General features: G+C 46.8%; 4 protein-coding genes across 4 annotated transcripts; 1 reads left to right on the plus strand and 3 right to left on the minus strand.

Moving 5' to 3' along the window:
* Positions 1-4,382: 4,382 nt before the first annotated feature.
* EURHEDRAFT_415493 (uncharacterized protein) lies at positions 4,383-7,618 on the minus strand. Its single transcript, XM_040782706.1, has one exon. The coding sequence runs from the start codon at positions 7,274-7,276 to the stop codon at positions 4,523-4,525; it is 2,754 nt and encodes a 917-aa protein (XP_040636055.1). The 5' UTR covers positions 7,277-7,618; the 3' UTR covers positions 4,383-4,522.
* A 1,529-nt stretch (positions 7,619-9,147) lies between these two features.
* On the minus strand, positions 9,148-11,140 carry EURHEDRAFT_415495 (nucleobase cation symporter-1 family protein). Its single transcript, XM_040782707.1, has 5 exons — positions 10,987-11,140; positions 10,855-10,925; positions 10,552-10,801; positions 9,777-10,501; positions 9,148-9,721 (listed from the first exon to the last, which is right to left on the minus strand). Exons 1-5 carry the CDS (start codon positions 11,090-11,092, stop codon positions 9,221-9,223), a joined length of 1,653 nt encoding a protein of 550 aa, XP_040636056.1. The 5' UTR covers positions 11,093-11,140; the 3' UTR covers positions 9,148-9,220.
* Positions 11,141-12,345: 1,205 nt separating this feature from the next.
* EURHEDRAFT_191742 (uncharacterized protein) lies at positions 12,346-13,255 on the plus strand. Its single transcript, XM_040777911.1, has one exon. It carries the CDS (start codon positions 12,681-12,683, stop codon positions 13,113-13,115), a length of 435 nt encoding a protein of 144 aa, XP_040636057.1. The 5' UTR covers positions 12,346-12,680; the 3' UTR covers positions 13,116-13,255.
* A 140-nt stretch (positions 13,256-13,395) lies between these two features.
* EURHEDRAFT_462877 (cytochrome P450) lies at positions 13,396-14,877 on the minus strand (the record flags this gene model as incomplete). The annotated part of the gene is made up of 1 exon (XM_040784840.1): positions 13,396-14,877. One exon carries the CDS (start codon positions 14,875-14,877, stop codon positions 13,396-13,398), a length of 1,482 nt encoding a protein of 493 aa, XP_040636058.1.
* Between the last annotated feature and the right edge of the window lie 483 nt (positions 14,878-15,360).

Consider the following 15,360-nt stretch of genomic DNA (forward strand, 5'->3'; position numbering starts at 1 on the left):
CCCTTCATATAGTAAAGCGCCGTACTATTGCACTGCTTGCTACGGGGTATTTTGATGAAAGCGCCATCATCCGGTCCTACCGCTACCGGCCGAACCGTGCACAACATGATCTGTACCATGTACTTACTCCATAGCAAGTTGCAGTATGGGGTAATTCGCGGCTGTAGCGGAACGGCAATCAATCCATCAAGTAATATGTCATCAATTCCATCGCTGCTGCAGAGATACAGCGGCGTAGCGCCCGGAGAGCAGCGGCCGAGAGGGGGGTTGAAGAAATTAGCGGCAGACTACGTTGCGGACCGTCGGGAGGAAACGAACGAAAGTGATTGATTGATTAATTGGCTGTTCGCGGATCACTTCAGGGTCCTACCTTGTAGGGTATTCTGTAGAGGTCAATTTCGGTATATGCCCGGTATGTATGGCAGTATGTACGGAATACTGCTATATGGAAACTTACCCCTCCCAAGCAGCGCCGTACGGGCGGAAACCCTTGTATAGTAAGCGCTCATGGACGGAGTACTCCGTACGGTGAGCAGCCTGTATGCGTTCATTTTGATCATCATTTTTGGCCGGTGTTATCGTTGAATCTCGCGTGCTCCTCCTGGCGGGGGCGTTTCTGGGTCTGACCGCACACAGCACAGCGTACTCGGCAGCGCTGGTGCTCCATCCAATCCAGTATTAATCGCCGTCCTCTGTACTTGTAGAGGACGACTTGTGCGCTGACAATCCTGATGATCAAACGAATGAGAAAAAAAAAAAAAAAAAAAAAACACACGACCTGATTGATTGTCAAATTGCCGCCGGACTCCCACGGGCACGATCAAGCCCTGCTGTGACGTGCCACGAAGCCAAGGAGGATGAACATTGCCCCATGACTTGACGCTGGTGTTTCAGACCTCAATAAATCACTGCCCTAAACTGTGATGAACTGCTCTAGTGCTCGGTAGTATGGTGCAGCACTGCCGAGTGCAGTCCACTGTCGTTCGGTTAGCTACAGGGATACGATAATTCCTCCTGAGCGATTTACAGATATTTTTCACATTAATGGTTAATTCAACGCTGTAGCCCACAATTGACAGCTTTTGTTTGTGTGTGTTTTCTGTTGTGATCTTGCATCCGAACTCCTTGGCTACGATCATCACATTTTTCTGTCTGCAAGTGCCCCTGGTCATTCCTCTCCCCTAATGCAAACTGCAACCGACCTACCTCAGTAATTTTCTCTTTTTTTCTGTGGTATGATTAGTACTTGTGCACTCATTCTGTATATCATTTTGTAAACAATGAAGAAACGCGACAGAAAAAACAAAAGCGAAAAAGAAAAAGAAAGAAGCAAAGGGATAAAATAAAGCAATGAAAAAAGAATGACATCATGGATCCTCGATTAAGCCTCCATTTTTTTCTCCGACGCGGCAGAGCACAAAAGGTGAAAAAAAAATTTTTTTGACAATAATCCCTGCATCCCGCCATACTGGTTACTGCATCTGCTGCATTAGCGCGTATTACGACTATTGTCATGTCATAAATGTAATTATACGTGTATTTCGCGTAACATTGTAAGATTACTTGGGTTTGACTCAGGGGAAAACGCTTTTATGGGGAAGCCCTCTGTACACAAACCATAGGTAATACCTGCCATCTAACAAGCAAATATTAATGACAAATAAGACAGATCTACAGGAGATGAAAAGAAAAGACTATAAAGCCTGCACAGTCCTCACTACTATCACCTGCTTATACGCCAATAGTAGACATAATCCGGGGATGTTTGCACTGATGATGCGCATCCCTTGGCATTTCCGATTCCCGCACTTTTGCAAAGATCGCTCACAGAGCACTGCATGAGTCATTTGGACGTTAATGAATTGATACTGTACGGTATTACAAACCAGTATTGTATTCCGTCTACAGGATGATACATGGCAGTTCCAATAGTATGGGACAAGATCTCCAGTCATAATGGTAAGACCAGCCTATTCCTCATCTCGAAACAGCTAGTCCTTAACAGTGTGCACCAGGTACATGTTATAAGATAATACCGCAGCCATCATGAAACGGTAATGAATTCCGATAATGGCTATTGCGCTGGGATTACTGGAGTATGACGTGTTGACTCATCAGTCAAATTGTCCAGGATGCAGTGTACGAGGCACGTGTCTAGGGGTAGATGTAGCTTCAGCCTCATCCAAAATCAACTCCTCGTCATCGTCACCATCATAAATTGTCTTTTTTGCGCCATGGCCTGCTGATATACAGGATATCTGCAAGTGTCGTTCGATTGCTCGTCATCTCTGATGCTGGTTTTGTTTGATCCTCTGAGACTATATGATAGCGAATGAGTGGTCTACTGGGGTCTTGCTGACAGAAGCCTGTTACCAATACATGCTGTTCTGTTCTGGTTTGGCTAACTTGACGAGCTTATAATTACTATCCTGCCCCTCAAAAGTCCTCGAATCCAGGGATACCCGCCTACTTGCACGTATACTACTATGATACTATCAACACTGGTAGATCTATGCTCATGGTGACTGTTTTTGTCAGGGCTATGGGCCATAGACCCACTGTGGCTGGGAATAAACCTTTGAATGCGATGTCCGGATAATTTGATACCAAGCTCGATCCTCCCTCACTACCATATCCTCTTGTGTCCTTTACAGAGAATACCATCACACATTGTAATATCGGCAACTGTGGATCCACGGAGTTGAAGCTGAGACTCCGAGGTTATACCCTGTCGCTTTTTTTCGGAGACACCCATCTTGAGGATTCGTCGGTTTCGAATCACGAGCTGTGGATACATGGCTGTGGATTTATACGAGATACATATCGTTAGATGGGTTCAATTGGCTTTTTTAATTTTACCTTCCGCCGTTGTTCTCAAGCTGTGACGGTCCGCTCCGGTAACAAGCCATCTGAGCTCAGCTCTCAGCACTAGGCCACAATGTTGCCTGTCAGATCCCAGCAACTTTTCCAGTAAGTGCTCAGGTGCTGTACAGAAATTTTAGACAGCGTTAAATATCTGACTCGTTGGAGACAACGGCATTAATTGAACCGAAATGAGACGCATTATCAGATGTTACAGTTTGATCAATCGATCTTCGAACTCCATCTCAGATCCCCAATCTTCGACTAAAAATAGCAGTGACCCCAGTGATCCAATCAACGACCGTTCTTTGGGCCGCGTGCTTTCCAGTTTCCAGAACCCTTCGCTTGCACACTACTGTGCGGTACCAGAAAACTAAGATTCCGATATCGCGATTTCCGGGAATATGCCCAAGCTTGGCTATCACTAGCGAGGGATCCGTGTGTCTGTCTTAAAACCTTCTGTCACATCTGTGCTTAGGGCATGGTATCTTCAGCCTCGGTCAGCCTTGGTAATTGTCCGTGCGGTGACTTTCCATCATGTCTACCGATCCTCCACAAAGTGATCTTGGTGCTAAAAAAACTTTGTTTTCCAATTTCGGTAATTTCCCACGGAGATATCCGCCATACGACTGCTGCAGGATTCTTGACTCAAAGTTTACTTCTGTATCCTGCCCAACTGCACGGGGTGAAACTCTTTTTTCTCGTCCTTTCTGGGAATATTCTTCGCCATAACGCTCATGCACCCCACTTTCTATGCTCTGCCTCTGGGCTTATACACCGCTTCATATAATACGACGGCTGGAAACTTACCCCGAGACTATAATTATCATAGCTATTGCAAGGAGTATTACCGGACGAATAACCTACTGTTGCTAGACTAACTAACTTACAATGCGTTTCGAAACTTGCGTACGCAGCAGATAACCTCGTACGGCATGTGTACAGGATAGACCATCTTGTCTATTCCGTACAGATGCATTTGTACGCAGTACAAACGTACCTGTGACTAGTATCTTTGCAATAAATGCATCTGACATCCGCTATTATCTGGTAAGACCGTTGCAGGCAATCCTTGCATTCCATAGGTCACATACCTTGCTCTGTAACTGCTTCGAGTCATTCACCCCTGCTACTACACTGAGTCATACCAACCATTACGATTTTGGTGTCAGTACGCTACGGATTACTTATTCAATATTCGGTATGGTGCTCGAGATTCCGGAATCCTTCTAGAACATTTCCAGATGGTGCCGTCTTTCGACGGATGTCCCTGGAGCGTTCATTCCTTGTCTGCACCTGGAGTACTCACTCCACCAAGCTGCGACTCACTGGCTCGGAATGCTGTACAATCGAGAATTAAAGTGGGTGGCTGGATTTAATTGAGGTGACTGTAAGGAACTGTAAAGCTGGTTGGTATGGTTACTTTATGCATAACACCGCTATAAATATACATGACGGCCGATGTTTCAGCAAGGGATACGGGTACCTCTACGTGGAATGTTGCTGGCATGGTTCTCAGGTGACCAAGTCAAAATGACCATGTTACATTTGGATCTGTCGTCGAATGTAGAGATATTATGTACCATTTCTTACTGCAATGCAGTTTTTATCATAACTATTAACACAAAGCTCCTTTACGGAGTTAAGCCGTAGCTCTAATCTAATTCTCCCACCTCATGCGCCCCTCCTTCAACGTCTTGATGACACCCAACGGCATGAACTCCCGATTCACTGCCGCCAGTCCACCATATCTCGCGACCACCTCACGATGATACAACTCTGCCGTCCAGCGCCAGTACGCCGACATGTCATCCCACTCTCCAGAGATCTTCACGTTGTCATCGTCCACAAGTTTCTGCTGCAGAGAAGACTGTGTGCCTCGGAAGTTCGGGGATTGTTTGATGCTAGCTTCTTCGGGAATACGAGTGAGATCTTCATATGCATTGAGGAGAGGAGCGCTGTAGGTTTCGGGGTGACGCCTGTATTCGTCTAGAGTGGGGAAATCGGTCGACGATGATCGGGGTCTCGCCTCTTCGTCGTCACTATTGTCGTAGATACTGCCCACAACAGAGGTGTTAGGGCCGGATTCCTCGAACCTCTTCTTAGCCGCATTGTATTTCGTTTCGTCTTCGATAAAGACTCGTTGGAGACGGCCCTGCGGCGTTTGCTTGATATCCTCGCGCATGGCTAGAAGGGGAATGTATGGGTTGGCGAGTTCCAAACCACCGAGTTCAACCGGGAAGTAGAAGAATCCCTCCGGGAGTTCATGGACGCCGAACCGGTCTGCGATTACTTTGCGGAGGTAATCCGTCACGCCGCTAGGCGAACCTGTGAAGGATTCGACGACTGCGCGCTCGATGCGGCCAAGGGCCGAGATAGCCATGTCGATATGGTCTCGCCCGAAACACACGGCGGGCTTGGCAAAGTTGTTGGGAAAGAATCGCGCAAAGTAGCTGTTCCACGCCTGTACCCAGGCAAAGATGCTCTTGCACGACGAGAGCTGGTGCTTCAACTCTGCGATATGGTTGTCCACTTGTCCCTGGTCAATAATGAAGCGGCCTTGTTGCGCATCGAGTTTAAGGAAGCCCCAGCGAATGTCGCCGGCAGGTAGAACAGTATCAGCATCAACGGTCTTCTGCTCTTTGCTGAAAGTCCCTGGTGGTGCCTGGCTGTTGTCGTTCGTGATCTGTACCGTGCCTGTCTTCTCCTCGTTGAATTCCAGACCCACCGTGTTGGCAAAGTCCGACATCGCCTTCCAAGCCTTGACGCAAGTAGCCTCATTTCCCCAGAACCAAAAGTCATCATGTAGACGGTAGAGAAAAGCACCATCCGTGCGCCGATTCACGGTATAGTCCATGCAGAACAAAACAACCTCCCCGAAGAAATCTGAGAGTGCATGACTCATAGGCACACCGCGCTTTCGGAATCGGGTTGTGGCGTTCGGTCCATCTTGGACAAACTTCATAGGCATCTCGAGGAAGATCTTGAAAAAGCGAATCCAGTTGTCAGGAACCCCGAAGTAAGACAAGACGGTCAGGATCGTCTCATGCGGAAGCGATGGTCCAAAGTACTTAAAGTCGGAGCGAATGGCTGTGAACTGGCCATGGAGGGTAGATTGAATAATCGATTCGGTTACCAGAAGGTGAAGTAGAGAGTGCTTGGTCTCTAAGGGATTCCTTTGCGTTTCCCTCCCAGCTGAATCAACGCTCTCTTCGCCTTCGTAATCTGGAACACCGGATTCCATTGAAGTGGGCAGTTGAGTCATGAAGTATTGATCTTTATATGTTTTTTGTCGGTGGTCGTTGACACTTTTGGTGATATAGTTTTTCGTCTGATCGATGGAATAATAACGGCGACGGTTCTTCTCGCGCTCGGAGATATGCTCACGCAATGTATACCAAGCCTGGCTGTCGCGGAACGTACTGAACACTTCCCGAAACTTCACAGACCATTCAAGCCCAAGGAACTGGAACATGATACTGTCAAGCAGGTCTTCATCCATGTACACACGGTACTTGCCGTTGAGCTGTCGACGCATCTCCAATGGGATAGCCTCGCCTGCCGGCCAGTCCCAGCTGTCCAGAGCTGCAAGACGCATGTTGAGCACGTCGACAACCTCCTGAGTGACTGCCGGATTACGCATGAACTCCTTCAGAATGATTGTCTTATCCTTGGTGAGAAGATCCGATTTCAAAAGCGCCTCAGTAACCGTCTTGAGCACATCCGCAGTGAACCATTTCTTCCGTCCAGAAAGGTCCCACCCAAAGCGACTAATGCTCTCTCGCAACTGTTTGAGCGCTTGCTGTGTCAGAGGAGTCTTGGTAAACAGGTCATCCAGATAACTATGGATGTGGTCCGCGTCGACATTCGTCTTGTTGAAAACATAACCTTCCCATGTCGCGCGCTGCTCATGCATTTCCGACCGGCCAGTATTACCAGCCTCAGGCTCCTCCGAAGTAGTCTCATCCAGGTTCGCCAACCACTCCGTAACCAGGCCGCTGTAGAACGAAGCGTGTTGATGCTTCAGAACAAGGTGCTGGATCTCCTGCTCCAGCTCCGAAATCCAATCCTGTAGCGCCCAGTCGGAAACAGAAGGGTCATACTGTCCCTGCAAGAGAAAACGGCGAATATTGATATGGGCAGCCCGCTCCGAACCATCATCAATCATCAAAGTGGAGAGATCTGTTTCCGTAGCGTCAAGCTGCTCTTTGTCAAACGCATCATTCGGGTGTCCCTTGAGCTTGGTAACGCCTTCCAGCAAAACCTGGGCCTTGGTTCGCAGGTCCGGGGCGGCAGCAGCAGCATTGGCGATCTCGGTTTTCCGTTGGTCAAAAAGAGCACGCTGCTTGGAAAGCTCACCAATTTTGGTAGCCGTAATGGAACGAAGAGTCTGAGGGAGAGCACCGGACGACATTTCTTTCGATTTGGTGCAAGTGTGATGATTTTGTGGCGTCGGATGTAGAAAAGATGAGAGCTGAGATCTGGCGGCGATCAGCTGAATAGTGGGGACGCGGTGGTATGGTGGGTGGCTAAAACGCGGTATAAAGCACTGCACGGCTTACAGTGGAGTCCTCGGGAGAGATGGAGGGATGAAGAGAGGAATGGCATTGTGGTGTATCAGGGGGGAGAGGTTTATATAGTTATTACCCGGGGCTGTGGCTTTTGCCACTTTCGGCTCCCCGATGTTGTTGTGCTGTTATGCTCGAGATGAGGACCCCGAATGCCTCAGTTGATCAGCTTTGTTGATTCATTTTGGCTGTTAACCCATTAAAAAACCACCATAACGTGGTAATAGCCCAGATTGGTGAGGATATAATGTCGGACGATTTCGGGGTCCCAATGAGGAAATCTCCAAACACGGTTACGGTGTACTTGTTCCACTTTTGTATCGCGGGCACCTTTCTGGTCAATTGTTAGGCACACCACTCACTTTTTTTACCATTAATGGCAATCAAAGGAGATACCTACGGTCACGGAGCGCGGGCGCTCACCAGCGGCGTGAGGTTTTTGACTACTTTGACTTGTTTGTATATAGTTTTTTTTTTTTTTTTTTTTTTTTTTTTTTTTTTTTTTTTTTTTTTTTTTTTTTTTTTTTTTTTTTCTTTTCTTTTCTTCTCCATGTTAATATTCCGCTAGATAGTCTACCAATAGACTCATATTGTTTGAGACCGTCACATCGACTGGGGCCTACTAGTTCATTCCACTGCCTTACAAGGGCATTTATGTCATGTAGCAAAAAGATACCAGTAGATCATTTGCTGTCTATTTCTTGATACGCTAACGCAACACCAACTCTGTCTTACCTATTTCCAACACGTCTTGCTCCCAAATCTCATTGCCATGTATTCAATAAGAAACATCGTGTCAATACTTCGTCTGCTACAATTCAAACAGGACCTAAGTGAGAAGGACTCACAAGGATGTATCAAATATGATTCAAGATAGACCAAGCTTAATGCTGGCCATGGACCTAGAAGCTCCCAATCTAAGCTCGGTACTAATCTTCTGTTCCCACAGACTTCAGAGAATCGACACCTTGATGATCGAGACGTGTGGAGGATCTTCTAGCTAGATTATCGTGGGCACGGGTCTCTTGATATAACCAATGAGGCGCTTCATGATATGGATATGGAAAAACTAAGTATGTTGTCGTCTTCTAACTTCAGTATCAAACTAACGTCTGCCAAATCCAGCATCGAAGCTTGACAAGTTAGATGGCAGTGGTAAGACGCAGTCGGCAGTTATCTCTAAGAGGATCGAGATTATCCTCTACCTCTGACCGGTTTTCTATCCGTCATTTTGACGCTGATTGATTCAGCTGCAATATCCCGTGCTATTAAAATTGATTTCATAACTATCATCTTGAATGAATATACTATTTCTCAATACGACATATCTCCCAGTAACCATATCAGTACTGTCTCGTAGCACGCGCTTTCCAAAGCTGTTGTCTTCAAGACTACGAAAATGCCATTCTGCCTCAACACTCTCGAACATTAAGAAATGTGTGTACATGTGGTAAAACAGAATGGTAGTTATATGGAGAGGATCATTCTGGTATCCCCGTTTCAACTGTTAGGTCAGCTGCATTGGCGGTTGTATATCCTGGCATGAAGACTAAGTATATATGTACTCTATAGGTAATTGCCGTCTCTATCGAATATATGGATGTTTCTTGTAGCACTATGTAAAGCGAGCAATTTATAGACTATTATTTTAACTTGCTAGATTAGCTGTCTGTTTGGTTTTTAGAGTGTAGAAGTGGATATGTCACTATGAGAGAATTCCGGCAATACTGACAAAAACAGGTCGAAGTCATCAATCATTAAAACCATTTAATATACAATGCAACACCAGTCTATGGTAATGCTTTAGAGTTAATCTTAGGACTCTTCCGTCCAGACTCCAACGAAGTCCTCCCCTCTATATCATCACCCACATCCCGTCCCCAAGTAACTTCCTCGTCAATATCCACCTCACACCACTTTTCACTCTTCCCTGGAATAGGGACAATATTCGCCAAGATGAAGTATACAGCACCCGAAACAAGGAACCCCGAGAAATAATTGATGTTGTATATATATTGTGCGCCAATGGGTACATCGCGTCCAACTTCTCCCGCGAAACCGACGATGTTGATGAGAATTCCAGCAATGTAGGAGGCGTAGGCATGCCAAGAGAATCCGAAGTAGTGGTAATAAATTCCTGTTCTCTCGGCAGAGTAGAGGTCGTGGATGTTGAAGTAGCCGCGGCGGATGATGTAGTAGTCGCAGAGCATTACGCCTGCAATGGAGGAAAGAAAGATAGAATAGGCGGAGAGGTATGTAGTAAATTGGTTTGATGAGGAAACGAGGTTCCACTATAGGTTGTTAGTTTCGCAATTCATGGGAGAGCGGGGGTGAAGATAGACATACTGGACACATTGCCAGACCAACTGCTGCGCAGACATATGCACCACGTCTGATCGTGAGATATCGTGGAAGCAAAGCAGTCATATCCGTACCAGCGGACACTGAGTTTGCAGCAATGTTGGTTCCCAACTGAGCCAGGGCAAACCCAGTTGAGATAACAAAGATCCCGAATCGCTCCGCAGAGCTAGCCCCATCCAAGAACATACCCAACAGGTCGAGCGGATTCCAAATTGACTGACCAAAAATGACCGAAGCAGACGACGAAACTATAATTCCAATAAACGAGGTGATAGCGAAACCCAAGGGAATGGTGAGCAACTGCGACCACAGAGCATCCTTAGGTTTCCGTGCAAATCTCGAGAAGTCAGGGTTGTTCATGATCAAGGCCGCAAAGTTCCCCAAGCAGCTCATCAATGCTTTCACAACTGCCCAGGCTAGCGTACTCCCGTAAACGGTATTTGGCTGATGCACGATAGGCCCCAGACCCTTGGCACGGGCAATAGCCCAGGCAAAGAAGGCGAGGGCTGCAGCAGGCGAATAGTACGCTTTGACGGTGAACAGATGGCGAATCTTGTGAATCGGGAACCAGAGGGCGGGGAGTGAGCAGAGCCAGAAGAGGAAGAAGCTGACAAAATTCATCGTGTCGACGCCGGCACTCGATGGAAGGGTGTTGCGTAAATTCCCATAGCTAGGCCAAATGGATCGAATCATCAATGTCACGCATTCGCCTGTCTGTATATTAGTATGCACGTTCGGAGTCAAATCAGTAATAGCGTACCTCCGATATATGATTGCACACCAAACCAAATCACAGCCATAACCACTCTGTTAAGCACTGGCCAGAATGAACCCCAGATTCCGAAGGACGCTCGAGCCGTGACGGGAAACGAGATATGGTACACAGCTCCAATACGACCTGTAAGGTAGACGAAGCAGGCTGCAATGAAGTATCCAACCCAGACGCAGATCCACGACTGCCACCAGGACAAGCCATCTTGAATCATTGACGAGGAGATCATCCATGTGTTCTATCCACAATATCCGTTAGCTCTTCTCTTCTAGATATATATGGAGAACGCACAATATTCAACGAATCTGCCACCCAGAAAGCCACAAAGTTGAGCCATTTCCATTGACGTTGTTCGGGGTTGACTATGCAGTGTCACCTTCTCTTGCCCTTTTCATTTCTTATATCGTCAATAAAAGAACTCACCTGGCCGCAAGTCGTCATTCGTTAACATCAACTGGCCATTGCTCAGCCCGGGCTCATTCGCGACTTCAAGCTTCTTCAGAAGCTGCTTGATCTTTAAACGGGGCATTGTGGATAATTATAATAAAGGATGACGAGAAAGCCAGCTCGACCTAAATAAAAAAAAATGTATTTAAAATCAAAATCAACAACATACGAGAGGACCCTCCATGATATAGAGATCCCTGCCGGACGACATCATAGCTGTCATCCGTCATCCGGCAAGCCTTCATGATAGGACATTCCGCGGCACGAACCCATTACAGCCAAGCGCACGACCGTTTCCTGCCTTTCTGAACAGCTTATCACAGCGTTGTTTTCGTCGTCTCGATTCGTCCCCGGATTTTTGCTATCGCACATGGTTGTTATCTCCGCTATCTAATCTGCAATCTCACTGTGACTCGATCTCATCGAGTAATCGCCATCAGCCAATCAAAGTGAGTATTCGTCTCTACGGGGCAGCAGGTTACAGGTCGGGTGGCATCGTTCTAGAGGGGCGGTGCCGCACTAGTGAGTCACATGACTGATTTCGCGGCTTACGGTCCTTACAATACCAGGTTTTAATCGCCCGGCATCTGGGTTTTACAGATTCTTGACCATTAGATTTCAGAATTAACCATTATTTATTTGCTGTAATTTTGCTCGCCGTTCCATAAGTCCCAAATCTTTTTCTTCATTTAGAAGTTGTTTTGCCTGGTTTTGGAGCTGTTTCTCTCGTATTCCTTCTTTATCCCACAATTGAAGCTCAAGCTCACGGAGCTTAAAGCTTGCCGTTGTTTCTCAGTATTAAATAGTTCTGTGTGTGACAGTTCCGTTCAATATGAAATCTACTGGTAGAATATCTAGAATAAGGTGTCACGGAGTACGGACATTCACTAACAACACAAGATGTTTGTATACTTTGGCCTGTTTGAATATAGGGCAGGAACCCCCTTCGCACACTAGATAGCACAGCGCTGGCAGGCCCAGCTTCTTTCTTTCCTTCTCCATGTTAGTATTTCGATAGAAAGTCTACCAATAAATTTATATTGTACGAGGCCGTCACATTTGGCAAAGGAAATTTCCAGCCATAGAAGGGCTCAACTGATCCGTACAGCGGCTCGAATTAGCCAAGTAACCAATTAAGCCACTAGACCTATATTAGACGGTAAATTACTCTCAAGTTTCACAAGAGGGTAGCATACAGAGACAAAGACACTGACTTTCAGAGCTGTACTGTCCTGGACTTTTACTGGCGTTTGTAGTGGATTGGGGGGAATAGTATAAAGTTCACTGCCCAGACTCGTCACAAAGGGACTTCCACTTTAATTTGGTTTGGCTTAGGGTAGCTCCATAGGGTTGTTAGAAGATCAACAAACATTCACTGTTTGGTTGCGCACTATTAAAAACTTTTCATTTTAATCTGCTTTGTTTGCAAACAGCCCCATAGGGCTGGCAGTGGCTTCAATGAACGAGAACTCTCCAGCTTGTCTATACAAATCCCCTCGTTTCCGCTTGTCTTCCTTTCACTTTTCTCTTCATTCCATATTATCCTTCTCTCATTAACTCCCTCTTCTCTTCTACCACAAAGAGAAAGATTACTTCAAGGTAAGCTTCGCATCTTCCACATCCTCGCTTCCTTCGATAGCAACAGATACTAACAAAGATATCTTATTAGGATGCTTTTTACTTGCAAGACCATCCTCCTCGCGGCCGCAGCCAACCTCATCCGCGCCGCCCCTACTACCTCTGCCAAAGAGGTTGTCAGCATCGACTCCTTCAATTCCACCGTGAGCACCCTCGACAACAATGCCGACACTGAGGGCTGGGCTGCCTTTTGTAACGACGCTGACTGCAGCAACTGCGGAATGTCCGTGTCTTTGACCAACCCGGGCTGCTTGCGTCAAACCGGCAGAAAGGCCGTCAAGTTCCATGGTAGCCCGATCTGGAACACCTTTACTCTGATTGTGTCCCCGAACAACCAGTGCGGCTGCCAGAGCAGCTGCCAGCCCGGTCTTAATGCGGGCAGTGGCTGCTTCCCTCTTGACGACCTGCAGGGCGGATCGTATCGGTTCATCACTGGTGACGGTACCTGCCCGTCCAACAACTGTTAAACGTAGACTGGACTGCGAATGTTGAAGAAGCACCTGTTAAATACTATTTCTCTGGTTGTTGTTGAATATATCTGTGTCTTGTTGGGTTGGCTTAATTTAGTTTTCTGGTTGTGAACTTGAAAAGCAGGGAACACTACTAGTGATACTTAACTGAAATAGAATAAGTTAAATAGAATAAGCAGAACTTAAATTAGACATGATCTTGGTATATTCGTAAGTCTTTAACTGCGAATATCATTAACATATAAGGAATGTAATGTAGGATGCTGCGATCATAAATCTATATCTTAGCTTGCATACTCTCCCGCATACTCCTCAAAACCCTCTTCTCATCCTTATCAGCCGATTCAAACTCCCGCTCGATAACCCTTTGGTGCTCGTCACTTCTCACATGGAAGTCAGCCTTTACAGAACCCGCATTCGACTCTTCAGTTGGCCGTTCCGCTGCCTCAGCGCTAGTAATGTCGTACCCCCATAGCATACGAGAAATGACGATAAACAAAGTCGATCGTGCCGTCTTCTCACCTGGACACCGTCTGCGACCAAAGCCAAATGCTGAAACGGGAGGATCGGGATTGCCAATATGTCGTTCGGGCTTGAAGGCTGTCGGATTCTCAAAGACGCTCTCGTCCATATTGATGGTGTATTGGTTTGCGATGACAGTGGCACCCTTGGGGATGGAGTAGCCCATATATTCATCGTTCTGAGTGACCGCATGAGGAACGGCAATAGGGGAGATGGGTTTCCATCGAAGCAGCTCCAGGATAAAGGCATTGATGTATGGGAGATGGTCCATATCTTCGAATGTGGGGAGGCGCTCAGAGCCAATAACCGAGTCGAGCTCTTCGTGCGCTTTTTTCACGGCATCTGGATGGAGAATACTAGCCAGGACAAAAATTTCCATTACCATCTTGCTGGTATGGACACCCGCCACGTAAAGATCTCCCAGCGCGTAACATAGATTCTCCCAGGGTAGCTCATTGACGACGTCCTGCTTCTGCATCGCTTCATGACACCAATTCCAACAGTCCACCCCAAGGGCCGTATTACAGCACTCAGTATACACACCTGTAGTCTTCTCATGGAGCTGCTCCGCCTTCTTCCTCCACTTCATGAAGAAATGCGGAAGACGATCCAGAACGGGAAAGAGTTCCAATATCGCTGTCCCAAACGACGCTCCTTGCAGCACAAAAGCAACCATTTCATTGATATGCTCCAGTCGTCGATGGTCATCATCATTCCTCCCTTGCCCCTTCCCATAAACCAGCGTGAACATCACATCAGAAGTATACTGATGGAATTTCTCCAGCTCATTACTTTCCAAGAACCCATGTAATAAAATCCTACTCTGAATATCCTGGAGATACCGGTAGGAATCCGCCGCTCTTGAGCTCAACAGCGATCCATGCAACCGGCGATTAAGCCTCCATTCAGGACCATATGGCATGAACGCCGCTCCCATTCGCTTGGAGAGGTAGTTGTCCAGCAGCACCGATGGCGGACGATCGCTATATATATTTCCGCGTTTTTCAAGTAGATCTTGCGCTGCTTGTCGCGTGCCCAGGATGATGTAGGTTCGCGTGCCGATCTTTGCGCTGACGATCGGGCCATATTGTTGGTTCCATTTTTGGAAAGATTTAAAGTCGTTGTTTCCTGCGATGAGACCTGAGATGAAGCTGGGACCGGGTGGGAGGCGTCGTTTCGGGCGCAGGAAGTACCAGGAACAGAGTGCGATAAGTGTAACTATCAAAACCGAAAGCATCGCGATCGGATATTGTGGTTTAAACCGGATTTATCTCTGCTCTCCAATTCTGAAAAGAGTGAGGAAGAGGGAGTGCTAGATCTCAGTAAAGCGTCATCCATTGCGCTACTTAAATCCCCTGATTCCTGCGTCGGAAATGGCCCGCGTAATTCTGCAAAGCCAGCTACATACGCTGCAGGATCTAGAGCAGAGATACTCGTGTGGGCACGATTAATATTCTCCGACTTGCGATTGGAGTCTTCTTGCAGTTGACCAATGAACGCAATTGGGATGTCGCTGATCGCGGTGCGAAGAGCTGAGCTTAAGTCCCACTTAACATTGGTCTTGAATATAGATGAATCCTGTATGAGTGGGATGTTTCGCCGTAGTGTAGTGTAGTGCAATAATCAAATCAGCCTATGCACTTGGAATCATTAATAATACTAGTTGATTCTCTATTCTAATGCATTAATGGTATCTCATGCAAAATATACAGTCTCCGGA

This window comes from Aspergillus ruber, assembly GCF_000600275.1.
Source record: "Aspergillus ruber CBS 135680 unplaced genomic scaffold scaffold00027, whole genome shotgun sequence".
Taxonomy (NCBI): domain Eukaryota; kingdom Fungi; phylum Ascomycota; class Eurotiomycetes; order Eurotiales; family Aspergillaceae; genus Aspergillus; species Aspergillus ruber.

Bases quoted from the DNA above. Each gene is read 5' to 3' on its own strand.
- EURHEDRAFT_191742 (XM_040777911.1), top strand. From the start codon at position 12,681: ATGCTTTTTACTTGCAAGACCATCCTCCTCGCGGCCGCAGCCAACCTC.
- EURHEDRAFT_415493 (XM_040782706.1), bottom strand. From the start codon at position 7,276: ATGTCGTCCGGTGCTCTCCCTCAGACTCTTCGTTCCATTACGGCTACC.
- EURHEDRAFT_415495 (XM_040782707.1), bottom strand. From the start codon at position 11,092: ATGCCCCGTTTAAAGATCAAGCAGCTTCTGAAGAAGCTTGAAGTCGCG. The intron at 10,926-10,986 runs GTGAGTTCTTTT...GACACTGCATAG, and splicing joins GAATGACGACTTGCGGCCAG to TCAACCCCGAACAACGTCAA. The intron at 9,722-9,776 runs GTATGTCTATCT...AACAACCTATAG, and splicing joins TTGGTCTGGCAATGTGTCCA to TGGAACCTCGTTTCCTCATC.